At 33.4% G+C, this 28,000-nt stretch overlaps 3 protein-coding genes and 2 pseudogenes across 4 annotated transcripts; 3 read left to right on the top strand and 2 right to left on the bottom strand.

Moving 5' to 3' along the window:
* Positions 1-54: 54 nt before the first annotated feature.
* Positions 55-4,672, bottom strand: LOC146910022 (elongation factor Tu, mitochondrial-like). The gene is made up of 12 exons (XM_085724967.1): positions 4,435-4,672; positions 4,277-4,352; positions 4,061-4,153; positions 3,747-3,821; positions 2,411-2,515; positions 2,241-2,331; positions 1,899-2,104; positions 1,464-1,547; positions 1,170-1,235; positions 1,029-1,091; positions 624-864; positions 55-423 (listed from the first exon to the last, which is right to left on the bottom strand). The coding sequence occupies exons 1-12, from the start codon at positions 4,614-4,616 to the stop codon at positions 353-355; spliced, it is 1,353 nt and encodes a 450-aa protein (XP_085581093.1). The 5' UTR covers positions 4,617-4,672; the 3' UTR covers positions 55-352.
* A 1,600-nt stretch (positions 4,673-6,272) lies between these two features.
* LOC146910021 (sugar transporter ERD6-like 7) lies at positions 6,273-11,531 on the top strand. Its single transcript, XM_085722958.1, has 19 exons — positions 6,273-6,501; positions 6,597-6,659; positions 7,236-7,325; positions 7,442-7,501; positions 7,597-7,662; positions 7,777-7,842; positions 7,981-8,056; positions 8,182-8,246; positions 8,336-8,428; positions 8,553-8,633; positions 8,848-8,932; positions 9,114-9,157; positions 9,246-9,308; positions 9,404-9,463; positions 9,547-9,600; positions 9,697-9,756; positions 9,960-10,074; positions 10,206-10,223; positions 11,298-11,531. The coding sequence occupies exons 1-19, from the start codon at positions 6,331-6,333 to the stop codon at positions 11,393-11,395; spliced, it is 1,428 nt and encodes a 475-aa protein (XP_085579084.1). The 5' UTR covers positions 6,273-6,330; the 3' UTR covers positions 11,396-11,531.
* Positions 11,532-11,585: 54 nt separating this feature from the next.
* Positions 11,586-26,930, bottom strand: LOC146910018 (putative indole-3-acetic acid-amido synthetase GH3.6; annotated as a pseudogene).
* On the top strand, positions 14,576-18,651 carry LOC146910020 (sugar transporter ERD6-like 7; annotated as a pseudogene). The gene is made up of 17 exons (XR_015017624.1): positions 14,576-14,752; positions 14,862-14,924; positions 15,566-15,655; positions 15,769-15,828; positions 15,923-15,988; positions 16,093-16,158; positions 16,290-16,365; positions 16,471-16,535; positions 16,641-16,733; positions 16,858-16,938; positions 17,153-17,237; positions 17,384-17,513; positions 17,611-17,670; positions 17,756-17,809; positions 17,910-17,969; positions 18,141-18,255; positions 18,387-18,651. The product of XR_015017624.1 is annotated as a sugar transporter ERD6-like 7 (transcript).
* On the top strand, positions 22,013-26,492 carry LOC146910019 (sugar transporter ERD6-like 7). Its single transcript, XM_085722957.1, has 18 exons — positions 22,013-22,579; positions 22,681-22,743; positions 23,358-23,447; positions 23,561-23,620; positions 23,715-23,780; positions 23,885-23,950; positions 24,082-24,157; positions 24,263-24,327; positions 24,433-24,525; positions 24,646-24,726; positions 24,937-25,021; positions 25,160-25,203; positions 25,294-25,356; positions 25,449-25,508; positions 25,592-25,645; positions 25,720-25,779; positions 25,908-26,022; positions 26,152-26,492. The coding sequence occupies exons 1-18, from the start codon at positions 22,409-22,411 to the stop codon at positions 26,265-26,267; spliced, it is 1,428 nt and encodes a 475-aa protein (XP_085579083.1). The 5' UTR covers positions 22,013-22,408; the 3' UTR covers positions 26,268-26,492.
* Positions 26,931-28,000: the final 1,070 nt, after the last annotated feature.

The raw sequence follows: 28,000 nt of genomic DNA, 5'->3' as shown, positions 1-28,000 counted from the left end.
TTAAAAAAACAATGAAGTTTGAAACAAAATGAGGAATGTTTAAAATATAAAAGATTTGCAAAACCCAACAATTACGATTCAGACTGTTAACGTATAAAGAGAGGATTCATTCACATATTATTTTTCATAAAGCAGGAAAAGTCTGCAGCTATCAAAAGCATGTTTTTTTTAGGCTTGATCAAGAGCAAGTTGACAATTTATGAACTACAAAAATGAACCTTCTCTAAAATTTACTCAGTTCATCCAATTACCGCTGAATATCACAGGGTTTGTGTTTTCAATAGAATAGTCAGGTCCTGGGGCTTCTAACCCCTTGTTGTGAATGTGTCTAAAATTTCACTTAGAGCGCTTTTCAGCTAATCACTTTCGACACCACACCTGCACCAACTGTTCTGCCACCCTCTCTCAAGGCAAATCTTTGCCCTGTAAAATAAAATAACAAGTGGTGAGCTTTCCACACTCTAGCATAAAGTGCATAATAAATTCAACCTATGATGAGGATAACATTGCAACATATGAAAAAATGGGAGTTGATTGAGTAACATGCAAAAACAACATCCTTATTGTCCTTTTTAATAAAAGAAAAAAAAATGAATGACATCCTCATTAAATTATATACCAACCTGGTTCAAGTGGAACAGGCACGATCAATTCAAACACAGCAGTAACATTGTCTCCAGGCATAACCATTTTAACATTTTCTGGCAACTCTACTTTTCCGGTGACATCAGCAGTCCTCAAGTAAAACTGAGGTCTATAGTTAGAGAAGAAAGCAGTGTGTCGCCCACCCTCATCCTTTGTGAGTACATATATCTCTGCTTCAAATCTCTTGGATGCTTTTGTAGCACCGGGTTTAGCAATGACCTTTTCAAAACAAGACAACGTCAGTAAAGTGGTATATCGATTCTAGCATTTTAATTTGAGAACTCTACAAATTTCTACTGAAACAAGAACAGATTAATATAAAGTTCTCTTCAATCTTGCAACAGTAACTAACAAAGAGGAAAAGCTTGTTCATTTCTTCTAACCTGACCACGTTGAATGTCTTCACGTTTCAGACCACGGAGAAGAAGACCAACATTATCACCGGCCTACAAAATGTGAAAATCCATATTAGTTTAATATACACTATGTAAATATCTCTCAATATGAAGATAACAGTAACTTACCTGTCCTTGATCCAACATCTTCTTGAACATCTCAACTCCAGTAACTGTTGTTTTCAGAGGACCACCCTACCAGGAAAAACTTAGTTTTAGGAAACACCATTGCAATGCAAGGAATTTATCAAAACTCTGATAATAAAAAACTGACCAATGTCCAAACAAGAATAAAACATTAATCATCACCAACAGCAAATAAAATATATAATTAAAATAAATCAGCTTTCAGTATATTAAGCACGAGGAATGACGAGAATTCAAGGGCAGCCATAAATCCAGTAAATGACTCAATCAACATACCTGTGTCATACCCAAAACCTCAACTTCATCACCAATTTTGATGATTCCTTGTTCAACACGACCAGTAGCAACTGTTCCTCGTCCCTTAAAAAAAATAATTAAAAATGTAAAGCAGCAGACATGACATTCTGGATATGAAATCAAGGTAGATTGTGATACTTTGATATTCTCTCTCTCTCTCTCTTTTTTTTTTTTTTTTAAATAAAAAAATTGAACAAAAGAGACAACAATGTTTGTCAAGGTATCGCATCCAACTGATATTGAATAGATGCTGCATTGGGCCGTGTCAATTTCAAGGCTAAACAACAAATGATTAAAAATACCCCAAGACTAACATGTACTGTAAGAATACAATAACCGAGCTCGTATTTAATTCAATGAGTTTGCATTCTTCAAAAATTTAAGATAACAAAAAAAGAACCCATGGCCTTTTACCTGAATTGAGAATACATCTTCAATGGGCATCAAGAAAGGCTTTTCAAGCTGGCGAACAGGGTCAGGAATGTATTCATCAACGGCATCCATTAATTTTAAAATGGCATTTCTTCCAATCTCCTCATTTGTACCTTGTAAAGCAGACAATGCTGAACCTCTAATGATAGGGATATCATCCCCTGGAAACTTGTAGAAGGTCAAAAGCTCTGCCAGATAGATGATTAACAAAAATCAACTTCAAAATTTAACAATTACGAAGACGACTACAGGAAGCTACGAAGGTTCATTCTTATCATGAAGAGGGAAAAGGGTGGGAAGGTGAAATCTTAGAGAAAAACCCACCACGGAGCTCCATTTCTACAAGCTCTAACAACTCTGGATCATCTACAGCATCAACTTTATTTAAAAAGCACACAAGAGATGGCACACCAACCTGCACAATTCATGTACAAATAAAATGAATGATGACCTTAGAAGCAAGGAAGTAACGGTAGACCTAAAAGAATACCTACTTGGCGAGCTAGAAGAATGTGCTCTTTAGTTTGAGGCATTGGTCCATCAGGTGCAGATACAACAAGGATACCACCGTCCATTTGGGCAGCTCCAGTAATCATATTCTGCAAAAACAAACAATTATTTGATAAATGCATAGCGGAACAAACGCAAAACCGCAGAAGCATTCCTCATCAAATAGTGTTGATGGCTGAAAAAAAATCATTTTGTGATTTACATAAAAGAAGACAAATATAAAAACACCCGATAAGACATTAAGGCATGCTGTAATACTTAAGCTGCGCAACACAAATCTGTCATCTGAGACACAGCAAAACGATGACAAACTTTTAAGTGACCTTTTTATTTTTTTAATACCTTACATATTATGGTTAGAATTAGAATTAGAAATAGATACATACTAATTTGAATTCTCCTTTGCATTTTCAATTTTAATAGAGGATGGAGTTACACAAACACCCAAATTGACAATATTGAGAATTCTGTTAAAACATACAACAACAACGAACAACCGATTCTTATCCCACCAACAATAAGTATGATGGCTACATGGATCAAACGACGCCATAATGTTCGGTGTGTGTGTGTGTGTGTATGTATATATATATATATATATATATATATATATATATATATATATATATATATATATATATATTAAAAACTCATTAATTTTTAGGTCTTTCTTAATAATTTCTCTTATAGATTTTCAACATCCCTTCATCTTATCTACTCTCCTTACTCTACGGGTATTTTCTCCACAAGCCCAGACCACCTAAGCTGAGTTTCCATCAGCTTTTCTACGATAGGTCGATCCTAATCCTATCTTGTCAAGTCTTGCTACATATTCAATGCAACATTCTCATATCCGCTATGCTCATTTTATTTCCATATTAGTTTTTTACCGCCCCAAGGCTCCGTCCCAAGCGAGGATAAAAGGAGAGGATTGTGTTAGGAAGCCGACGACCAAAATAAAACTTAATCAAATCTCTATGACATGGATCAAATACATAATTGTGTTAAAGCCTAAATTATTTGAGCTCATTCCACCACCTTTAATTATAAATAATCCTTGGGTAAAAAAATATTCAACCGCTTCATAAATCTTAAAAACATAGCCATCTTGCGTCATTAAGCTAATTAATTAGCAAGTATATATAAAAACAGATAGTGTAAAGCACAATATCCAATCATATTTTAACATCAAAACATCACTTCTCAATACCTATTTCCAATAGGTCAAAAAACAGTTAAACATATATATAAAGTACTGTATAGAAATTAAATCATAAACAATACATTTATTGGAGATATTTTTCCAAATGTAAACCTTACTTTAACATAATCGGCGTGTCCAGGGCAGTCAACATGAGCATAATGCCTTTTCGCAGTCTCATACTCAACATGTGCCTGAAAATTAAACAAACAATTAGTTACATTGCCATAAAAAAACAAACAAGGATGCACCGACAGTGTAAAACTTTTTGTTACACATATATCCAATCAAACCCCTTTACAGTGCTACGTTTATAAGAGAGTTCCACAAATATCTATGTGGCATGATTTGATTAAATGCATGTGCGTATAAAATTAATCTCAAAACGCAAAACACAAAACAAACAAAATGCAACAAAAAACAAAATCCGAACCGTAGCAATTGTAATCCCTCTTTTCTTCTCTTCAGGAGCCTTATCAATTTCATCAAACGCCACAGCTTTTGCTTTCCCTTCATCAGCAAGCACCTACAAAATAAAATCAATCAATTTCGTCACCTCTAAACCCTGATTAACCAAACACCAAATCCTCACTTCACTTAAAATTTCAATTAACATCAAAACAATAAATCGGAGAAATCAAATACTTACTCTGGTGATTGCAGCAGTTAGTGTGGTTTTTCCGTGATCCACGTGTCCAATAGTTCCGACGTTAACATGAGGCTTTCTGCAAACAAAAAACAATAACAAATTCAATAGTTCAGATTTCGAAAAATTGAATAGAGAGAAAGTGTTAGAGAGAGAATTACGTTCTGGTGAAAGTAGCCATGGATCTCCACCAAGGAATGGAGGAGGAAGAATGGGTAGCGTCATCGGTGAGAGGTGATTGAGAAATCGGTGAACGAGTGAGAGAAGTGTGGAATTGAGAGGAGAAGAGGAAAGGAGAAAGACGTTTAGAAGAAGAGTTTCTGAGAGCGAGTGAGGTAGCCATTGAAGCGAATCGTAGAAATGAGGTTTGGGGGCGATGAGGGTTTTAGGTTCAGAGATGGAAGAAATGTGAAATGAAACGAGATTTAGAGAAGGGTTTTAGAATGGGCGCCCGATTCTGACCCGGAATATTTGTAAGGCCCAACAAGATTTTTCATTATTTTGTGTATATCTCTAAAAATTTTAAATAAGACTTAATCTAAAAAAATTGTGATAAAAAATTAATAATACACATAAATAAACTTCATTAATATTTCTATATTTTAAAGATCATATTCAAAAATTAATACAATCTCAAAAAATGAATTAGTATTATTTGTCCTACATTACTTTACTTTTCACTAAAACTACGAATTGTCAGAGCTTATTTTTCTTAAAAATCGGAGGATTAACACCAAACAAAAAAGAATAAGATTGTATTTACTCTTCATCCGACTATGTAGTTACACAAATTACTACTACACTAATTCCAAGGATATAAAGTTGACTTAGTGATTGACGTTGAGATTTAACGATCAGAATACTAAGGAGGTTAATAGTTTGAATTTCATTTCCAACATATAATAATAACAATTATTAACATTGACCGTATAAAAAACACCCACAAATTTTTAAATATAGATAAAAATTTGATAGATAACCAAATGAAGTCAAAGATTGCATAGAAGAGAACAACATTAGAGTCTCATGATAAACAAATGCACAACATAAATAAATTTATATTGGAGATCTTTAACGAGAAAAACAAACATTTTTTCCTAACAAAATATGCGTTCAAATCAGTGGAGTAGATAAAAAATAAAAATAAAATTCAATTAAAACAAAAAAAGAGTGAAAAACTTGAATATGCAACAAAAGTGATAACACACTTGTGTTAGAAAATACTTGGTGTAAACCTTATACGAGTGTATAAAAAAAAGATACAAAAGATAAAGTGTTAAATGAGTGTAAAAAAAAATAAAGTGTCTAAATATCTTGATTGCTGCCGTGTTAATAACATAAAATTGTAAAATGTTATCACACAAAAGTGAGAGATTCAAAATAATGTAAATGTCAAAATGATGAATATTTAAAGAATCAAAATTGATCTACAAACAACATGAAATCACAAAAAAACAAAAACAAAAAACACAAATGGCAGAAAACCGGTTATTATTAAAATGAAGAGAAAAAGAGATGCATGAGGAGTGATTCCCTTAAAAGAAAAAAATCATTCAAATGCCCATTAATTTTTTCCTATATTCAAATGCTGATTCTCAATGTTAAACATCAGCCAAATTTCCTCTTGTATCCCCTTGATCATTTTTGCTACAGTCTTACAGATAAGATCCAGCTAGGTTCTAGATGTTAAAAATCTTTGAAGTATTAAGGGATTTCCAAAGTAATCAAACCTAAATAAATTACCTTCCTTCTATAGCAATACTTGCATTTGTTAAAGGTTAGTGGTTCAAATCTGAGAACATTTTATGTGAAATCCATGTTTATCACGAATGTATTTATTTGAGTACGTGTTCATCACTACGCCAATAATATAAAAACATGTTTATCACGAATGTATTTATTTGAGTACGTGTTCATCACTACACCAATAATATAAAAAAAATAGCAGCATTCATTGCAGTGTTTCCAATATATAGACACTGTCACTACCATAATCATCAATACTACCAACTAACAAAGGACCTAAAATTGTACTACGCACACAGATAGGAACAGAAATGGAAATCAAAGAGGAAATGGAGGATGGTAAGCATAATGGAATGAGAGAACCATTGATAGGGGAACACAAAAACCAACTTGTTCATGCAAACAAAGATCATCATTATCCATGGATGCTTTATTTCACCACATTCATTGCAGTTTGTGGTTCTTATGAATTTGGTGCTTGTGTAAGTCTTTACTACTCTGTAAATCAGCAATTATTTTATACAATTTCAAGAGTTTTATAGAATTTTTGTTATTTTTGTTATTTTTGTTTTTCTAGACTGGATATTCATCTCCAGCTCAAGATGCTATCAGGAGGGATCTTAATCTGTCTTTGGAAGAGGTAAGCCAGCAGCTATTGAAAATTTAATTTAATTACATAATCTTTTGGCCTAATGAAAACATAGAGAATAAACTACTAATTTGGTCCTAAACTATGACCCCCTCTCCAACTTGATCCCGGCAGAACTATAGAAATATAATAAGTAGTTCCCTAAACAATTTTTAATTCATCAAGTTTCTCCTAGTTTATTAAGCAATTTGCAGCAAGAAATTAATATAATGTTCTTAAATTATAAACCTTGACTTATCAAAACTAAAATGAATGTTAGTGATGTAAAAAACTTAGACGTAAACATTGGCAACACAATTTTAATTTTTAGTGTCAAAATCATGAACCATGATTATCATGTACTCAACATATTGATCAGAATGTCAAAATCATGAACCATGATTATCATGTACTCAACATGTTTGTATAATTTTTTTTTGGTGGTGGCCGGGGTTCGAACCCCGGACCTTGCATATTTTACGCATTGTCCATACCAACTGAGCTAATTTGATCCCAGTGCTGGAAAATCAGACCTGGATTTAATTTATTTTCTTTGCTTTTCGTTGAATGAATGTATGCACAATGCAGTACTCCTTATTTGGCTCCATCTTGACTTTTGGTGCGATGATTGGTGCAATAACAAGTGGACCTATTGCCGAATTCGTTGGACGAAAGGGGGTAATTTCAGGAAACATAAGATGGTTGTTTTGGAATTAACTTCCAAATGTTTAATTATATTATTATTTGGAGGTATTCAAGGTAAATAAAAAGTTGGTTTTGCAACATATATGCAGGCAATGAGAGTGTCAAGCGCTTTCAGTATTGCAGGGTGGCTTGTTATTTACTTTTCTGAGGTTCTTACCACAAAACTTTTGTGATGTTTTTTGTCATAACTCATAACCGTTCTCGAAGGATTAACCGAACCTTTTTTTACCTCTTATATATATAGGGTATAGTTCCTTTGGATATTGGGAGACTACTAACAGGATATGGAATGGGAGTTTTTTCATTTGTGGTTAGTTTTAGTTCTAGTTTTTCAATGAAATGATTCTGAAAAATCCATTTTAAGACACTTGCATATGTTCAAGTTATTAAAGTGACCTTACATTTGATGTATTATATATATAAGGTTCCTATCTTCGTAGCAGAAATTGCACCAAAAGAACGCAGAGGAGCCTTGACTACCTTAAATCAGGTATGTTTTTGCTACACATTGTAACTTCATGTTCATGATAATAAGTTAATAACTTATGTATAAGTATCTAAATCAATATGAAATAAGACAGCAATGACATAGAAATTTGTTTTTCTTCTTCTTCATCTTCTTTTGTAGTTCATGATTGTTTGTGGGGCATCTGGGTCATTCATAATTGGAACAGTACTTTCATGGAGGGCTTTAGCTATAATCGGTCAGTTTTCTTCGCAATTTGAATATAATTCCACTAAGAAGAAGACTATATGGAGAAAATACAAATTTATAATATTATAAATTAATTGAAACTTTTCAGTATCTGATAAGTGTCTGCAATTGCAGGCCTTGTTCCCACTGCTGTGTTGCTTTTAGGTCTGTTCTTCATTCCGGAGTCTCCTAGATGGCTGGTAAGTAATAAATTTTCATATATTTAGAGTAAAGTATGAAGTGATTATCATATCAAGAGTGCTGAGTACTGACCAAATAATGACTGCAGGCAAAGAGAGGACGTGCGAAAGATTCTGTGGAAGCATTGCAAATACTTCGTGGAAAAGATGCTGATGTATCTCAAGAAGCAGAAGAAATTCAGGTTAACATGTGTTATTGTTGGATATATTTTTGTGACCTTGCCTTCAGGCTTCATGCACAATGTCAAAGACAGAATTCCAAATATAATGCCGTTTTAAGTTGGTGTATTTTTCACTGCCACACAGGATTATATAACTAGTTTAGAACGGCTCGCAAAACCGAATCGGCTGGATTTGCTTCAGCAAAGATATTTGCGCTCACTCACGGTAGGTAATTATAATTCCACTTTTGATATTAGTTCGTTTTCTTTAAGGCTTTTGTGTGGAAAATGATAGTTTATTTTCCACCTTCTCATATTGTTGTATTAAGCAAATCTCATGTGATTTCCAATCAAAATTTTCATCTTCGTATATTTTTTCAGTCCAAGCAAGTACAGAGTTAAGACATAGAGATAACTAATTTTGATCTATTCATGACAAGATTGGGGTAGGGCTTATGGTCTGCCAGCAATTAGGGGGAATCAATGGTGTTTGCTTTTATACAAGCAGTATTTTTGATCTAGCAGGTACTTAATTCTGTAATTGTAACTCTTCATTCGAAGTTTAACACCATCATACTTTCTTGCATATCACTTTTTGCATGTAACGTATAGCTCCAAATTAAATCATGTTTTAAAACTTCAATAACCTTCATGAAGAACTCAGATTTTTATTTTGTTTTGGTTTATTGGTGTATTTTTATGGTAGGATTTCCTTCTGCGATGGGGAGTATAATATACGCTATCCTTCAGGTTCTTATTTTTAAATTAACCAATAATTCTTGGAAAATCTGATCTGTGTTTCCTCCAAATCCAACTCAATCATGATTTTTATTTTCAGATTGTGATCACAGGTGTTGGAGCAGCCCTCATAGATAGAGCAGGCCGGAAGCCCCTACTTTTGGTAAATTAAAAGCACAAACAACTTAATTTTATTTTCATTTGCTTATCTCCGCTTCATGTATGATACTCTTATTATTATTTTTGGGTTTCAATTAGGTATCTGGATCAGGATTGGTTGCAGGATGTATATTTACTGCAGTTGCATTCTATCTCAAGGTACATCCCAACTAAGAACATTACAGCTTCAAGTTTTTATTCCTAATATTTATGTAAAATTGATATCCTTGTGTGAGTAACAGGTTCATGATGTGGCTGTGGGAGCAGTCCCAGCACTTGCCGTAACCGGCATATTGGTATGGCTACATTATCTTTTTCTGCTGATGCGTTTTTTATATGTATCTCATAAATATGAATTCATGTAACATTGCTCTTTCTACTGCTGATATTAGGTCTACATAGGATCGTTTTCAACAGGAATGGGAGCAATTCCATGGGTTGTGATGTCTGAGGTACGCCCTCATCCAGTCCCTTCTTTGCTTATCTTTTACTTAGATTTCGGGAGGAGCTATATAAGCCTGTTATAAAACGTGTATGCTTTATCAGGTTTATTAGAATTAGTATGATTCTACTTTTTTTTTTTTTGAGCAATAGTATGATTCTACTTGGTAAAACGGTGGCACCAATTTTGCTCAAATATTACCTTTTGTTTCAGATATTTCCTGCCAATATTAAAGGGCAGGCCGGAAGTATAGCCACATTAGTGAACTGGTTTGGTGCATGGTTATGCTCCTATACTTTCAACTTTCTCATGGGTTGGAGCTCCTATGGTAAATACATTTTTTCCAGCTTTATTTCATTTAAACAAGTAATGATAAGCATTATAATATGATAATTATTTTTCCATTTAAGTTCAAGAAACCTATAGAACATGCAACTTACTTGAATTAATGATTTTCAGGTACCTTCATTCTTTATGCTGCAATCTAGGGGTGTTCATGGCTCTAAACTGCATTGGAACTGAACCACATTAATGGATACAATTCAGTTTTTAAAACCACTTTAAAAAAATCTGGTTAATTTTTCAAACCAGTTCCAGTTCGGTTTAGAACCGGTTCAGAACCGGTTTACAGTTTTAAACCGGTTTATTTATTTCGAACCGGTTTCGAACCGGTTTACAGTTTTAAACCGGTTTGCTCATTTTTAACCAATTTTTGAACCAGATTATTCTTGATGTGGTTTTCACCACACACACCTCACACTTATTTCACATTTCCACCTAACCCTTCAATCATCTATCTCTTCTTCCTTCATATAATAAAAAAAAAAAAAAAACTTTTTCACACTCTCTCTCTCTAAATAGCCTAACATCCAGCTCCGCCTCCCAACACCGTCCCCTTCGCCGTCGAACCCAACAACCACCCTCTTCCACCACCACAACAACTTTCTCCTCCTTCTTCTTTCAACCACCCACCTTATGCTGAGGTAATCTTCTCTCTCTTTAAACCCTATGTTTCTCTCTCTTAAATCTTGATAAATAATTATAATTATGAACTAACTAACAAGATTCACTATCTTTGTTTTGTTTGTTGCAGATGATATACACAGCAATTGAAGCATTGAAGGAGAAAGACGGTTCAAGCAAAAGAGCAATATCAAAATACATAGAACATGTTTACAGAGACCAGCTTCCAAATTCAGAATCTCATCAAAATGCCAAAATGTGAAATAAGTGAATTGATTTTGTGAATTTGTGATTTGGGATCGATTTGGGGCTAGGGTTCGATCTTCATCATCGATTTTGCAATCGCTTTTGCCATGGGTTCCATTTTGGCATTTTGTGAATTTGGGCTTCAGAGGTTGTTTTTGTGATATTTAGAAAAAACGGTTCATAAACTTAAACCGGTTCAGAAACTGGTTTTAAACTGAACTTAAATTGGTATTTAAAAAATGGTTCAGTTCAAAACTTTATTAAGTGGTTCAGTTAAAATATGGTTCAATACAGTTCAGTTAGTAGTTTGGTTCAGTTAACTGAATATTTTGAACACCCCTACTGCAATCAATGCACTAGCTATATTATTTATAGTCTTAGTAGTTCCAGAAACCAAAGGTAAAAGCCTTGAACAATTACAGTCAGCCATCAACGCGTAGGAAGTTTGTGATTTGCAGTGTTTGATGAAACAACAAAGGATGCAAGTTGATGAATCAACATCCATATTTTTTGTTGTCTGTTTGTTTCTATATTTGATGATTGAATTCAGTATTGTTTAATGTTAATTGTTTATAATTCACATTGGTTGTCTTGATTTCATTGGTTCATGAAATATACTCCTAAAGCAGCCTAAAAACTATTATTTTTCATCCATTGATACTGTAATTGAGTTTTATCCCTCTGCACCTTGCAAAATGCTCCTAAATTAAACCACTCTCAAGAGAGGAAAGACAACTTTTAAACATCTTATCCTCCAAAAATTTTAGATTCCTCTTGAACTTCTACTTCAATAACTACCTTCAACTGCTTCATCGTTGATTCGTGAACCAAGAAACTCACATATTCAACAATTCCAATTGAGTCATCTCCCATAGCACCTTTAAGTGAAGAAATCAAGTCTTTCTCTTTGAAAAGCTCGGCTGAAGACTTAACCAACCCTCATCACAATTCCACTTGAGGCGACGAATTATGAAAACCAATAACTCTGTTTGTTCACCTACAACCTTCATCATTCTCATTCATCTCAAACAGAAGAAACTCAAAGTAGGCAAAGGTAGGAAGTATTATGAACCCTTAGGACGGTTGCGTTCTGCCAAAATTTAAACCCACGCAACACTGTGAAGTTAGCTTACCACTTTGTAACGGGTGTGTTGCCATAACCATTAAGCCACTTTTAGCTGTAGTAGTAATTTTGTCCTGGGAGGAAACAGTCTGTATGGTGGGTTCAAATTTAGACTCCTAGTTAATCAAACAATAGATCTCTCAAATTTTTGGGTGGAACTTTTAAAGAAATTATTTTGATTAATTTTGTTTACCTTTGAAGAACAGTGATACTGCCCCGATGACCAAAATTTTGTAATTATACATTGAATGATTTGATACTAAAAAAATTTCAAACTAATCTTTGAAATTAATCTTTTTGGGAGTTTCTGAAATAATTCCTTACAATTTTATAGACTTAATAATTGGTGATTCGGAAAATATTCAAAAGTACAACAATCACAACAAAGAAACAAAATTTGGGGTAAGAAGTAGTGGAGTGTAAATTATAAGTTTGTGTGTATTGCCAATAACAATAAGATTGAAAAAAATTGTGTTTCATTTTTAAAGCTAAGATTCATTCTTCAAAGGAAAATAAAAATAAGGTAAAAACTAACCGTAAATAAAAGGAAACATCCCAGTATATACAAAATATATCATTTATTTTATTTGAAATTAAATCAAACATAAAAATAAGCTAAATATATACAAGCAAAGTAATTAATGTGAGTTTCATTAGGAGACAAGCCAATGGTGCTGCTCATAGTTTAGCTAAGGAAGCACTATACAATGCTAGTCTCCATGTTCATCTTAACATCCCACATTGTATTTCTACTTTGATTAATAATGAAAAGCTATAAGCTTCTTTCTGTCAAAAAAAAAAAATATACAAGCAAAGTAACGGCGTCAAAAAACAACTAAGTTTGGCAAGTGCATCAAACTATTTCCAAGTAATAAAGTAGTAAGTAAAGTCGTCTCCAGATGGATTGTAGTTTCAACGAGGCAGTTAGGGGAAGTTTATAAGTTTCTAAGTATGATTTAATTGCGCAAATTAGTTGGATTGATTACAGAAAATCAGAAGGGCTGGTTCATAGTTTTAGCGGCGATTAGGGTTGTTTGAATCACCTTAAATGTCATGTTGGAACTAATTGCAAATATATTTTCCAGTTATGAATAAGGTTTTAGATCTAAGTGGTTCATTCGGTGGGATTTAGTGTCCCTCCAGATCTCATGTTGCTCCTCAATCACCTTAAATGTCATACATGCAATATGGGATAAACTTCGTCAATCCTCTAGACTCTGATGAAAGAGTTGCTAAAGTAAACCGTTGGACATTCTTCACAAACGACTGTAATTTCGTGCATATTTGAGATCTAGCGAAGATATCATAACCATACTCAGACGAAGCAGACTTTAGGCCAATGCAATATATATTGATTGCATTTTTCAAAAGAATAGTACTATTATTGAGAATAAAAATAGTTTTCCATCATTTTTCTCTTAAAGAACAATAGTTTCATCATAGACTTCAAAGAGCAACAATTTTTGGTGGGAACGATTCTTGGGCAGACTTTACTTACATCTCGGCCGAACTCTGGATTACTAGAGTGCGTTTCATTTCCTGTATGAATTGGAGGGTTAACAAAAAAAAACAAATAAGTAGTGTAGATCCAATATAAAACTAAATTCAATTAAAACTAAAAAATGAAAAAGATGAATATGCATTAAAAGTTAAAACACACCTGTGTTCGGAAAATATTTGGTGTACACATTATACTAGCTAATAAATTTGCGATGTGATAAATTTGTGATGTGATAAGAAGAGAGAGTTAAATAAAAAATAAAATGTTGAATGAGTAGGAAATGATATGGTGTCCAAATATCATGATTGTTCGTGTTAATTGTATAAAATTGTTATACCTCGAGAAAAGTGATAACACTAAAGTAACCTAAATATCAAAATGATTGAATGTGCAATGAATCTAAAATAACCTGTAAATCTAAACTAAGCAAACATCGCAACAAGATATAGAATCAAACAATGCCGCATCAAGATGAAAAAGACAGAAATACCAGAAAACCGCTTATTTAAAATGAAGAGAAAAAGAGATGCATAAGGTGTGAGTCCTAAAATAGAAAACCATTCAAATACCCATTGATTTTTTTTCCTACATTCAAATGGCCATTCTCTATGTTAAAGATCTGTCAATTTCCTCTTGTATCTTCCCCTTTATCATTTTTTCTAACAGGTAAGATCCAGCCAGGTCTAGATGTTAAAAGTCTTTGAATTATTAAGAGATTTCCAAAGTAATAAACTTAAATAAATTGTCTTCCTTTTATAGCAATACTTGCATTTGTTATAGATTAGTGGTTCGAATCTGAGGACATTTTATGTGGAATTCCAATTTCGAACCGGTCATAACATTCTCCCTTCTGTATTTATTTGAGTATCTGTGTTTGCCATTAGGCCAATAAAAACAAATAGCAGCATTCATTACAGTTTTTCCTGTATAGACAGTCACTATCATAGTCACTAGTACTACAAGGAACTAAGACTATACACACACAAGTAATTAGGAGTGAATATGGAAATCAAAGAGGATGTGGAAGGTGGTAAGCAGAAAGGAATGAGAGAACCATTGATAGGGGAACACAACAACCAACATGTCCATGCCAACAATGATCATCATCATCCATGGATGCTTTATTTCACCACATTCATTGCAGTTTGTGGTTCTCATGAATTTGGCGCTTGTGTAAGTCTTTACTCTGATCTATACATGAAAAATCAACAAAAACAAAAAAGCAATTATTTTATACAATTTCAAGAGTTTTATAGAATTTTTGTTATTTTTGTTTTTCTAGACTGGATTTTCATCTCCAACTCAAGATGCTATCAGGAAGGATCTTAATCTTTCTTTGGCAGAGGTAAGCCAGTAGCTATTGAAATTTTAATTTAATTGCGCAACCCTTTGGACTAATGAAAACACATGGAATAAATCATCAATTTGGACCCTAAGCGATCAACCTCTCTCCAATTTAAGCCCTGAACTATAGAGATATAATAAGTAGTTCCTAATATTTATTTTTTTAAAATTCATCAAGAATCAAGATAGTCTCTGAGTTATCATTCTCTCCCCGGTTTTTAAAGGTATCTATTAGATGCATTAATAATAGTTTAGGGAGTATTTAATATATTTCTGTAGTTCAGGAACCAAATTGGAGAGAATGTGATAGTATAGGGATCAAATTGATGGTTTATTCAAAACATAGGAAATTGACTGAAAATGATTAATATACAGTTGAACCTTGGCTCCTAGTCTTTTATTAAGAAATAACCGCAAGAAATTAATACTATGTTCTTAAAGTATAAATGCATGTTAGTGATGTAGAGAACATACACAAAAACATTGACAGTGCAATTTTTAGTGGCAAACTCATGAATCATGATTATCATTTGCTCAACATGTTTGTATAACTTTTATATAATGGATTTGAAACCAGTGCGGGAAAATCAGACCTGGATTTGATGTAACTTTCTTTGCTTTTCGCTGAATGAATGTATGCAGTACTCCTTGTTTGGCTCCATCTTGACTTTCGGTGCGATGATTGGCTCAATAACAAGTGGACCTATAGCCGATTTCGTTGGACGAAAGGGGGTAATTTCAGGAAAATTATTATGGTTGTTCAGGGATTAACCTCCAAATTGTTAATTATTTTTATTTGGTGTATTCAAGGTAAATAAAATGTTGGTTTTGCAATATATATGCAGGCAATGAGAGTGTCAAGCGCTTTCTGTATTGTAGGGTGGCTTGTTATTTACTTTTCTGAGGTTCTTACTAAACTTTTGTGATGTTTTTTGTCATAACTCATAACTGTTCTACAAGGATTAACCAAACTTTTTTTTCTTCCTCTTATATATATAGGGTATAGTTCCTTTGGATATTGGGAGACTAGCAACAGGATATGGAATGGGAGTTTTTCCATTTGTGGTTGGTTTTAGTTCTAGTTTTGATTCAGAAAAATCCATTTTGAGACACTTCCATATATTCAAGTTATTAAACTGACATTACATTTGATGAATAATATATACAAGGTTCCTATCTTCGTAGCAGAAATTGCGCCAAAAGAACACCGAGGAGCCTTGACTACCTTAAATCAGGTATGTTTTTTCTACACATTGTAATTCATGATAATAAGTTAATAACTTATATATAGGTATCCAAATCAATATGCAATAAGGTATCAATGATTTATAAATTTGGTTTTCTTCTTCTTCGTCTTCTTTTGTAGTTCATGATTGCTATCGGGGCATCTACGTCATTTATAATTGGAACTGTACTTTCATGGAGGGCTTTATCTATAATCGGTAAGTTCTCTTCGCAATTTAACGACTATATGGAGAACATACAAATTTAGAATACTATAAATTAATTGAAACTTTTTAATATTTGATAAGTGTCTGCAATTGCAGGCCTTATTCCCACTGCTGTGTTGCTTTTGGGTCTGTTCTTCATTCCAGAGTCTCCTAGATGGTTGGTAAGTAATAAATTTTCATATAAATGTATTTAGAGTAAAGTATGAAGCTAGTAGCACAACACCAAACACCAAGAGTGCTAAGTACCGACCAAATAATGACTGCAGGCAAAGAGAGGATGCACAAAAGATTTTGTGGCAGCATTGCAAATACTTCGCGGTAAAGTTGCTGATATATCTCAAGAAGCAGAAGAAATTCAGGTTAACATGTGTTATTGTTGGATATATTTTTGTGACATTGTCATCAGGCTTCATGCACAATGCCAAAGACAGAATTCCAAATATAATGCCATTTTAAGTTGGTGTATCTTTCACTGCCACACAGGATTATATAACTAGTTTAGAACAGCTCGCAAAACCGAAAGGGCTGGATTTATTTCAGAAAAGATATTTGCGCTCACTCACGGTAGGTAATTATAATACCACTTTTGATATTAGTTCTTTTTCTTTAAGGCTTTTGTGTGGAAAATGATAGTTTATTTTCCACCTTCTCATATTGTTGTATTAAGCAAATCTCATGTGATTTTCGATCAAAATTTTCATCTTCCTATATTTTGTCAATCCAAGCAAGTACAGAGTTAAGACATAGAGCTAACTAATTTTGATCTATTCATGACAAGATTGGAGTAGGGCTTATGGTCTGCCAACAATTGGGTGGAATCAATGGAATTTGCTTTTATGCTAGCAGTATTTTTGACCTAGCAGGTATTTCTTTAATTGTAACCCTTCATTCAAAGTCTGACAATTGCATATAACCTATAATTCCCAATGAAATCATGTTTTAAAACATAACTTCATGAAGAACTCAGATTTTTATTTTATTCTGGGGTATTTGTGTATTTTTGTCGTAGGATTTCCTTCCACAACCGGGAGCATACTTTTTGCTATCTTCCAGGTCCTTATTTTTTAATTTCACAGATTGTGATCACAGGTGCTGGAGCAGCCTTCATAGATAGAGCCGGAAGGAAGCCTCTAATTTTGGTAATTCGAAAGCACAAACAAAGCTTATCTTCAAACATTCATTTGCTTGTCCTTTTCATATATAACATTATTATTGTTATTTCTTTGTTTCCATTAGGTATCTGGATTGGGATTAGTTGTGGGATGTATATTGACAGCAGTTGCATTCTATCTCAAGGTACATATCCGAAATAAGAACATTACAGCTTCCAGTTTTTAATCATAATATTTATGCAAAATTGATATCCTTGTGCGAGTATCAGGTTCATGATGTGGCAGTGGGAGCAGTCCCAGCACTTGCCTTAAGCGGTTTACTGGTATAGCTACTACACTTTCTCTGTTGATGCCTTTTTATTGTGTCCCAGAATTATGAATTCATTCTACATGTGACATTACTCTTTGTATTGCTGATATTAGGTATACATAGGATCATTTTCAATAGGAATGGGAGCGATTCCATGGGTTTTGATGTCTGAGGTACGTCCCCATCCAATCCTTTCTTTGCTTATCTTTTACTTAGATTTTGGGAGGAGCTATACATGCCTGTTATAAAAAACGTGTATGCTTTATCAGGTTCATTAGAATTAGTATGATTCTACTTGTAAAAAGATGGCACCGATTTTGCTCAAATATTACCTTATGTTTCAGATATTTCCTGCCAATATTAAAGGGCAGGCAGGAAGTATAGCCACGTTAGTGAACTGGTTTGGTGCATGGTTATGCTCCTATACTTTCAACTTTCTCATGGGTTGGAGCTCCTATGGTAAATACATTTTTTCCAGCTTTATTTCATTTAAAAATGTAATGATAAGCATTATTATATGGCAACTATTTTTCCATTTAAGTTCAAGAATCCTATAGAACATGCAATTTACTTGTATTAATGATTTTCAGGAACCTTCATTCTTTATGCCGCAATCAATGCACTAGCTATATTATTTATAGTCTTAGTAGTTCCAGAAACCAAAGGTAAAAGCCTTGAACAATTGCAGTCAGCCATCAACGCGTAGGAAGTTTGCGATTTGCAGTGTTTGGTGAAACAACAAAGGATGCAAGTTGATGATATCCATATCTTTTGTACTGTTTGTTTCTATATTTGATGATTGAATTCACTATTGTTTAATGTTTATTGTTTATAATTCACAATTGGTTCATGAAATATACTCCTAAAGCAGCCTAAAAACTATTATATTTCATCCATTGATACTATAACTGAGCTTTATCCCTCTGCACCTAGCAAAATGTTCCTAAACCACTCTCAACTCTCAAGAGAGGAAAGACAATTTTTAAACATCTTATCCTCCCAAAGTTTTCGATTCCTCTTGAACTTCTACTTCAATAACTACCTTCAACTGCTTCATCGTTGATTCCTGAACCAAGAAACTCGCATATTCAACAATTCCGATTGAGTCAACTCCAATAGCACCTTTAAGTGCAAGCTGACAATTTTCAACTGAGGAAATCAAGTCTTTCTCTTTGAGAAGCCCAGCTGAAGACTTAACCAACCCTCGTCACAATTCCACTTGACGCGATGAATTATGAAAACCAATAACTCTGTTTGTTCACCTACAACACCTTCATCATTCTCATTCATCTCAAAACAGAAGAAACTCGAAGTAGGCAAAGGTAGGAAGTATTATGAACCCTTCGGACGGTTGCGTTATGTCAAAATTTAAACCCACACAACAATGTAAAGTTAGCTTACACTTTGTAACGGGTGTGAAGAGGTTGGCCATAACCATTAAGCCACTTTTAGCTGTAGTAGTAATTTTGTCCCGGGAGGAAACAGCTGTATGGTGGTTTCAAATTTTGACTCATTGTTAATCAAACAATAGATCTCTCAAATTTTTGGGTGGAACTTTTAAAGAAATTATTTTGATTAATTTTGTTTACCTTTGAAGAACAGTGATACTGCCCCGGTGACCAAAATTTTGTAATTATACATTGAATGATTTGATACTAAAAAAATTTCAAACTAATCTTTGAAATTAATCTTTTTGGGAGTTTCTGAAATAATTCCTTACAATTTTATAGACTTAATAATTGGTGATTCTGGAAAATATTGAAAAGTACAACAATCACAACAAAGAAACAAAATTTGGGGTAAGAAGTAGTGGAGTGTAAATTATACAATAAGATTGAAAAAAATTGTGTTTCATTTTTAAAGCTAAGATTCATTCTTCAAAGGAAAATAAAAATAGGTGGATTCTAAGGTGAGGGATCAATCAAGTCCCTCATCGGTGGACCACCAACAAGATACCATCAGATATAATCAATGGTCTAAATTTATTAAAATTAAAAAGAAGAATATCTATACTTTCCCACACATAATCTTGCTTCTATCTTTTCCATTGGGACTTCTCTAACTTGTCAAAAATCTCCAGAAATTGGTTGGCGAAAAGAAAAAATTGTGACAATAATTTTGCAAGCACGCAATTTAAGAGTACCCATTAATGTATTTGAACAAGGAGTTTCAAACTACATCATCTTTGCCCTCTAATTGTTATTTATTATTTTGATCAGTGTGGTGTTGATGAGTGAAAATTAAAATAGAAGTTGTTGTTATTGCCGCAAAAGAATTTATAAAATTCAAATTGAAGAAGGACCATTCTCACCTAGATGAGCGATTGTAGAACCAAATTACCATAAAAATCTAAAACCGTAGTTATTAGATTATCAGAGATTAAGAAATTAATTTATTGGATAAATTATCTACGATGTTTTTGTTTTGCAGGTGACTGATTTTGCTTATGTTTTCTATATTTCATTGCCAACTTGTGATTAAGGCTTGAAAGTCTATGCTGGAATGTTTCTTGTTTAAAATAATCTACCATAATTTGTAGTATGATGCTTCAAGCACTCTTTTGTCAGTTTCCTGTCATTTCTAGCAACCCATCTCGTGCAGATTTTTATTGAGAAGAAGAGGTCCAAGATGGAAATGAGATAGAGGTTTGGTTGTATGTGGTAAAGTATAGATGTTCTCCTATTTAATTTTAATCAATCTTAGACGTTCATTAAATTTAATGGTATTTTGTTTGTGGTCCACCGGTGAGGGACTTAATTGATCCCTCACCCTAGAATCCACCATAAAAATAAGGTAAAAACTAACTGTAAATAAAAGGAAACGTACATCCCAGTATATACAAAATATATTATTTATTTTATTTGAAATAAAATCAAACATAAAAATAAGCTAAATATATACAAGCAAAGAGAATTGCTTTGTTGAAATATAAAAAATCCCAGTAATGGCGTCAAAAAACAACTAAGTTTGGCAAGTGCATCAAACTATTTCCAAGTAATAAAGTAGTAAGTAACTAACTAAGTTTGGCAAGTGCATCAAACTATTTCTAAGTAATAAAGTAGTAAGTAAAATCGTCTCCAGATGGATTGTAGTTTCGACGAGGCAGTTAGGTGAAGTTTTCTAAGTATGATTTAATTGCGCAAATTAGTTGGATTGATTACAGAAAATCAGAAGGGTTGGTTTCACAGTTTTAGTGGCGATTAGGGTTGTTTGAATCACCTGAAATGTCATGTTGGAACTAATGCAAATATATTTTCCAGTTCTGAATAAGGTTTTAGATCTACGTGGTTCATTCGGTGGGATTTAGTGTCCCTCCAAATGTCATGTTGCTCCTCAATCACCTTAAATGTCTTACATGCAATATGGGATACACTTCGTCAATCCTCTAGAGAATCTGATGAAAGAGTTGCTAAAGTAAACCGTTGGACATTCATCACAAAGGACTGTAATTTCGTGCATATTTGAGATCTAGCAAAGATATCATAACCATACTTGGACGCAGCAGACTTTGGCCAATGCAATATATGTTGATTGCATTTCCCAAAAGAATAGTACAATTATTGAGAATAAAAATAGCAACAATTTTTGGTGGGAACGATTCTTGGGCAGATTTTACTTACCTCTCGGCTGAACTCTGGATTGCTAGAGTGCGTTTCATTTCCTGTATGAATTGGAGGGTTAACAAAAAAAAAAAAATAAGTAGTGTAGATCCAAAATAAAACTAAATTCAATTAAAACTAAAAAATGAAAAAGATGAATATGCATTAAAAGTTAAAACACACCTGTGTTCGGAAAATATTTGGTGTACACATTATACTAGCTAATAAATTTGCGATGTGATAAATTTGTGATGTGATAAGAAGAGAGAGTTAAATAAAAAATAAAATGTTGAATGAGTAGGAAATGATGTGGTGTCCAAATATCATGATTGTTCGTGTTAATTGTATAAAATTGTTATACCTCGAGAAAAGTGATAACACTAAAGTAACCTAAATATCAAAAATGATTGAATGTGCAATGAATCTAAAATAACCTGTAAATCTAAACTAAGCAAACATCGCAACAAGATATAGAATCAAACAATGCCGCATCAAGATGAAAAAATCAGAAATACCAAAAAACCGCTTTTTTAAAATGAAGAGAATAAGAGATGCATAAGGTGTGATTCTTAAAGAAGAAAACCATTCAAATGCCCATTGATTTTTTTCCTACATTCAAATGTCCATTCTCAATGTTAAAGATCTGTCAATCTTCCCCTTTACCATTTTTTCTAACAGGTAAGATCCAGCCAGGTCCTAGATGTTAAATGTCTTTGAATTATTAAGAGATTTCCAAAGTAATATACCTAAATAAATTGCCTTCCTTTTATAGCAATACTTGCATTTGTTATAGATTAGTGGTTCGAATCTGAGGACATTTTATGTGGAATTCCAATTTCGAACCGGTCATAACATTCTCCCTTCTGTATTTATTTGAGTATCTGTGTTTGCCATTAGGCCAATAAAAACAAATAGCAGCATTCATTACAGTTTTTCCTGTATAGACAGTCACTATCATAGCCACTAATACTACAAGGAACTAAGATTATACACACAAGTAATTAGGAGTGAAGATGGAAATCAAAGAGGATGTGGAAGGTGGCAAGCAGAAAGGAATGAGAGAACCATTGATAGGGGAACACAACAACCAACTTGTCCATGCAAACAATGATCATCATCATCCATGGATGCTTTATTTCACCATGTTCGTTGCAGTTTGTGGTTCTTATGAATTTGGTGCTTGTGTAAGTCTTTACTTCTCTCTGCATACATGAAAATCAACAAAAACAAAAAAGCAATTAATTTATACAATTTCAAGAGTTTTATAGAATTTTTGTTTTTCTAGACTGGATTTTCATCTCCAACTCAAGATGCTATCAGGAAGGATCTTAATCTTTCTTTGGCAGAGGTAAGCCAGTAGCTATTGAAATTTTAATTTAATTGCACAACTCTTTGGACTAACGAAAACACGTGGAATAAACCATCACTTTGACCCTAAACGATTAACCTCTCTCCAATTTAAGCCCTGAACTATAGAGATATAATAAGTAGTTCCTAATATATATATTTTTTTAAATTCATCTAGTCTCTGAGTTATCATTCTCTCCCCGGTGTTTAAAGGTATCTAATGACTAGATGGGTTAATAATAGTTTAGGGAGTATTTAATATATTTCTGTAGTTCAGGAACCAAATTGGAGAGAATGTGATAGTATAGGGATCAAATTGATGGTTTATTCAAAACATAGGAAATTGACTGAAATTAAGAAATAGCAGCAAGAAATTAATACAATGTACTTAAAGTATAAAGTTTGATTTATCAAAACTTAAATGCATGTTAGTGATGTAGAGAACATACACAAACATTGACAACGCAATATTTAGTGGCAAACTCATGAATCATGATTATCATTTGCTCAACATGTTTGTATAACTTTTACTTAATGGAATTGATTCCAGTGCAGGAAAATCAGACCTGGATTTGATGTAACTTTCTTTGCTTTTCGCTGAATGAATGTATGCAGTACTCCTTGTTTGGCTCCATCTTGACTTTCGGTGCGATGATTGGCACAATAACAAGTGGACCTATAGCCGATTTCGTTGGACGAAAGGGGGTAATTTCAGGAAAATTATTATGGTTGTTCAGGGATTAACCTCCAAATTGTTAATTATTTTTATTTGGTGTATTCAAGGTAAATAAAAAGTTGGTTTTGCAATATATATGCAGGCAATGAGAGTGTCAAGCACTTTCTGTATTGTAGGGTGGCTTGTTATTTACTTTTCTGAGGTTCTTACTAAACTTTTGTGATGTTTTTTGTCATAACTCATAACTGTTCTACAAGGATTAACCAAACTTTTTTTTCTTCCTCTTATATATATAGGGTATAGTTCCTTTGGATATTGGGAGACTAGCAACAGGATATGGAATGGGAGTTTTTTCATTTGTGGTTGGTTTTAGTTCTAGTTTTGATTCAGAAAAATCCATTTTGAGACACTTCCATATATTCAAGTTATTAAACTGACATTACATTTGATGAATAATATATACAAGGTTCCTATCTTTGTAGCAGAAATTGCGCCAAAAGAACACCGAGGAGCCTTGACTACCTTAAATCAGGTATGTTTTTTCTACACATTGTAATTCATGGTAATAAGTTAATAACTTATATATAGGTATCCAAATCAATATGCAATAAGGTATCAATGATTTATAAATTTGGTTTTCTTCTTCTTCGTCTTCTTTTGTAGTTCATGATTGCTATCGGGGCATCTACGTCATTTATAATTGGAACAGTACTTTCATGGAGGGCTTTATCTATAATCGGTCAGTTCTCTTCGCAATTTGACGACTATATGGAGAACATACAAATTTAGAATACTATAAATTAATTGAAACTTTTTAATATTTGATAAGTGTCTGCAATTGCAGGCCTTATTCCCATTGCTGTGTTGCTTTTGGGTCTGTTCTTCATTCCAGAGTCTCCTAGATGGTTGGTAAGTAATAAATTTTCATATAAATGTGTTTAGAGTGAAGTATGAAGCTAGTAGCACAACACCAAACACCAAGAGTGCTACATACCGACCAAATAATGACTGCAGGCAAAGAGAGGACGCACAAAAGATTTTGTGGCAGCATTGCAAATACTTCGCGGTAAAGGTGCTGATATATCTCAAGAAGCAGAAGAAATTCAGGTTAACATGTGTTATTGTTGGATATATTTTTTTTGTGACTTTGCCTTCATGCACAATATTAAAGACGGAACTCTAAATATAATGCCATTTTAAGTTTGTGTATCTGTCACTGCCACACAGGATTATATAACTAGTTTAGAACAGCTAGCGAAACCGAAGGTGCTGGATTTGTTTCAAAAAAGATATTTGCGCTCAGTCACGGTAGGTAACTAAAATTCCACTTTTGATATCAGTTCATTTTCTTCAACGCGTGTGTGGAAAATGATAGTATATTTTTCACTTTCGCATATTGTTGTATTAAGCAAATTTCATGATTTCCAATCAAAATTTTAATCTTCCTATTTTTCTTCAATCCAACAAAGTGCAGAGTAAAGGCATAGAGATAATTATTTTTGATCTATTCATGACCAGATTGGAGTAGGGCTTATGGCTTGCCAGCAATTGGGTGGAATCAATGGGATTAGCTTTTATGCTAGCAGTATTTTTGACCTAGCAGGTACGTCTCTAATTGTAACTCTTTATTCAAAGTCTTACATTTGCATATAATCTATAATTCCCAATGAAATCATGTTTTAAAACTTAATTTCATGAAATTTTTATTTTGTTCTGGTGTATTTGTGTATTTTTGTCATAGGTTTTCCTTCCACGACCGGGAGCATACTTTTTGCTATCCTTCAGGTTCTTATTTTTAACTCGTCCAATAGTTCATGGAAAATCTGATTTTTTCCGCCCTTCAAACCAACTCAATTATGTTTTTTAATTTCACAGATTGTGATCACAGGTGTTGGAGCAGTCCTCATAGATAAAGCAGGCAGGAAGCCCCTAGTTTTGGTAAACTCGAAGCAAAAAAAACTTATCTTAAAACTTTCATTTTCTTAACCTCTTCATGTATATTGTTATTGCTATTTCTTGGTTTCAATTAGGTATCTGGATCAGGATTGGTAGCAGGATGTATATTTACAGCAGTTGCATTCTATCTCAAGGTACATCCCAACTAAGAACATTACAGCTTCAAGTTTTTAATCCTAATATTTATGTAAAATGGATATCCATATGTGAGTAACAGGTTCATGATGTGGCTATGGGAGCAGTCTCAGTACTTGCTGTAACCGGTATACTGGTATGGTCACTACTCTTTCTCTGTTGATGCCTTTTTATTATGTGTCTCAGAAATATGAATTCATTCTACATTAGGTCTACGTAGGATCATTTTCAATAGGAATGGGAGCAATTCCATGGGTTTTGATGTCCGAGGTACGCCTCCGTACTTTCTTTTTCCTTGATTTCGGGAGGAGCTATATACGCCTGTCCTAAAACGTGCATGCTTTATCAGGTTTATCTGAATCAGTATGGTTTTGCTCAAATATTACCTTATGTTTCAGATATTTCCTGCCAATATTAAAGGGCAGGCCGGAAGTATAGCCACATTAGTGAACTGGTTTGGTGCATGGTTATGTTCCTATACTTTCAACTTTCTCATGGGTTGGAGCTCCTATGGTAAATACATTTTTTTCCCAGCTTTATTTCATTTAAAGGAGCAATTATCATTATTATATGGCAACTATTTTTCGATTTAAGTTCAAGAATTCTATAGAACATGCAATTTACTTATTTAATGATTTTCAGGTACCTTCATTCTTTATGCTGCAAACAACGCACTAGCTATATTATTTATAGTTTTAGTAGTTCCAGAAACCAAAGGTAAAAGCCTTGAACAACTGCAGTCAGCCATTAACGCGTAGGAAGTTTGTGATTTGCGGTGTTTGGTGGAACAACAAAGGAATATGCAAGTGATTGTTTATAATTCACATCAGTTGTGTTGATTTCATTGGTTCATGAAATATACTCCAAAAGTAGCCAAAAAAGTCCTATTATATTTCATTGGTTACGTTATGTCTAAATTTAACCTACACAACACTCTGAAGCAAAGTAACCTCCTAAAATAGGTACATCTTCTTCTGGATAAAGCTTATGCTTTTTCTTCTTTGTAGTACTGCTTCATACTTCCGGTCGTAACATATCTCATAAAACAAACAATTGTGAAAGATCTACGTGCAATTCAACCCAATTCATACACCTTCACAAACTAATCTTATTCTAATTGACAATTCACATTGAGGACCGCCGATAGTGTTGATTACCCCTCACCTCATTGCTAAATCTGAAATTTCTTGATTTGGAAAACGGCCATCAAGATCAGCACACAGTTGCTCAAATTTTTAATACAAAAGACCAAATGATTTGATCAAACCTTTGGCATAAGGAGTACTAATTCCATCTATAACATCAAGATTCCTAAGTCCACAAAGAATGTGGTAATACATTTGATGGTTCACATTTGATCCAAGAATAACTTCGAGGGGACTAGAGAACATGGCAAGTTTGTGTGTATTGGCAATAACAATAAGATTGAAAAAAATTGTGTTTCACTTTTAAAGCAAAGATTCAAGCTATGAGGATCTAAGTATGCTTTCTAATGTCTTTAATTTCCTTTAAACTTCCACCAATTGCTATTTTCAATCAAAACTTTTATGTTTCTTTGCAATTTATTTTCAAGTAATCTAATTTCAAGTCTTTTAACTTTCAAGCATTTCTATTTTGAGTCCTTTACTTTCCAACAAAGTTTAAGCTTTCATGCAATTTATTTCGTGTCATCAACATGAACAAGCTACAATGTCATTTATTGTGACACATTAGTACCCGTAATAGTGTTAATTAACAAAGAAAACTTTTTGACCGACATCATTCAATTGAGGGAGTAATTAACTATTTAGTAAATTTGGAATCTGTAACAGTACTAAAATTGATATAAGGAAATCTCAATTAATTGATAATGTTTCACTTGAAAACACAATGAGAGAGTACAATGGTAGGAAATAAAATTGCAGGAAAATAAGGATAGTAAACAAGAGAAGAGGTTAGGAGAAGAATGTTGACATCACAATTTCCATGCCTTTTTCTCTTGGCTTTCTCTTATTTATAAGAGTCCACATTCACATTTCCTATAATGCCCCTTTCAACTCTTTGACTCATTACATTACCATCCCCATTAAAAATCAACCTTGTCCTCAAGGTTGACTCAATGTTTGTTGAGTGATAGTAATTTCTTTCCTTTGCTTCCAAGTCAGATGGACCTTCCCATGAACAAGAGAACATCCACCCGGATCCCATTGATGAAATTGTAGAGACCATTCGGTATAGAAAAAATAGCCATTACCACCCGGATCCCATTGTTTGAAATAGCAGCAACCTTTTGTATGTGAACAGTGCAGAATTTCATTGTATATATTCTCATCAAAATAGGCTACTGTGACAAAAGGAACCATGAAGCATTTTTTGGCAATAATAGAACCTTGGTACTGAATGTCTTTCATTGCTTCATTCAGTGTCCGAAGTGTAGAGCCCCCAAATCTAAGACCAAAGTCTACTGCAGAAAACAATAGAGAACTCTCAAGTTGCCCCATCATTGCATACC

Source organism: Medicago sativa, chromosome 7, assembly GCF_051527215.1.
Source record: "Medicago sativa cultivar Bolivia chromosome 7, Bolivia_mono, whole genome shotgun sequence".
In the NCBI taxonomy this organism is placed as follows: Eukaryota; Viridiplantae; Streptophyta; class Magnoliopsida; order Fabales; family Fabaceae; genus Medicago; species Medicago sativa.
The sequence above is the reverse complement of the archived record's forward strand: the minus strand, read 5'-3'. Positions and strand labels throughout refer to the sequence as shown.

Bases quoted from the DNA above. Each gene is read 5' to 3' on its own strand.
- LOC146910022 (XM_085724967.1), bottom strand. From the start codon at position 4,616: ATGGCTACCTCACTCGCTCTCAGAAACTCTTCTTCTAAACGTCTTTCT. The intron at 1,236-1,463 runs GTATGTTGATTG...TTTTCCTGGTAG, and splicing joins AGGTTTTGGGTATGACACAG to GGTGGTCCTCTGAAAACAAC. The intron at 865-1,028 runs GTTAGAAGAAAT...TGTTTTGAAAAG, and splicing joins AAGACATTCAACGTGGTCAG to GTCATTGCTAAACCCGGTGC.
- LOC146910021 (XM_085722958.1), top strand. From the start codon at position 6,331: ATGGAAATCAAAGAGGAAATGGAGGATGGTAAGCATAATGGAATGAGA. The intron at 9,309-9,403 runs GTAAATTAAAAG...GGTTTCAATTAG, and splicing joins GCCGGAAGCCCCTACTTTTG to GTATCTGGATCAGGATTGGT. The intron at 9,601-9,696 runs GTATGGCTACAT...TGCTGATATTAG, and splicing joins TTGCCGTAACCGGCATATTG to GTCTACATAGGATCGTTTTC.
- LOC146910019 (XM_085722957.1), top strand. From the start codon at position 22,409: ATGGAAATCAAAGAGGATGTGGAAGGTGGCAAGCAGAAAGGAATGAGA. The intron at 23,448-23,560 runs GTAATTTCAGGA...ATATATATGCAG, and splicing joins ATTTCGTTGGACGAAAGGGG to GCAATGAGAGTGTCAAGCAC. The intron at 25,022-25,159 runs GTACGTCTCTAA...TTTTTGTCATAG, and splicing joins CAGTATTTTTGACCTAGCAG to GTTTTCCTTCCACGACCGGG.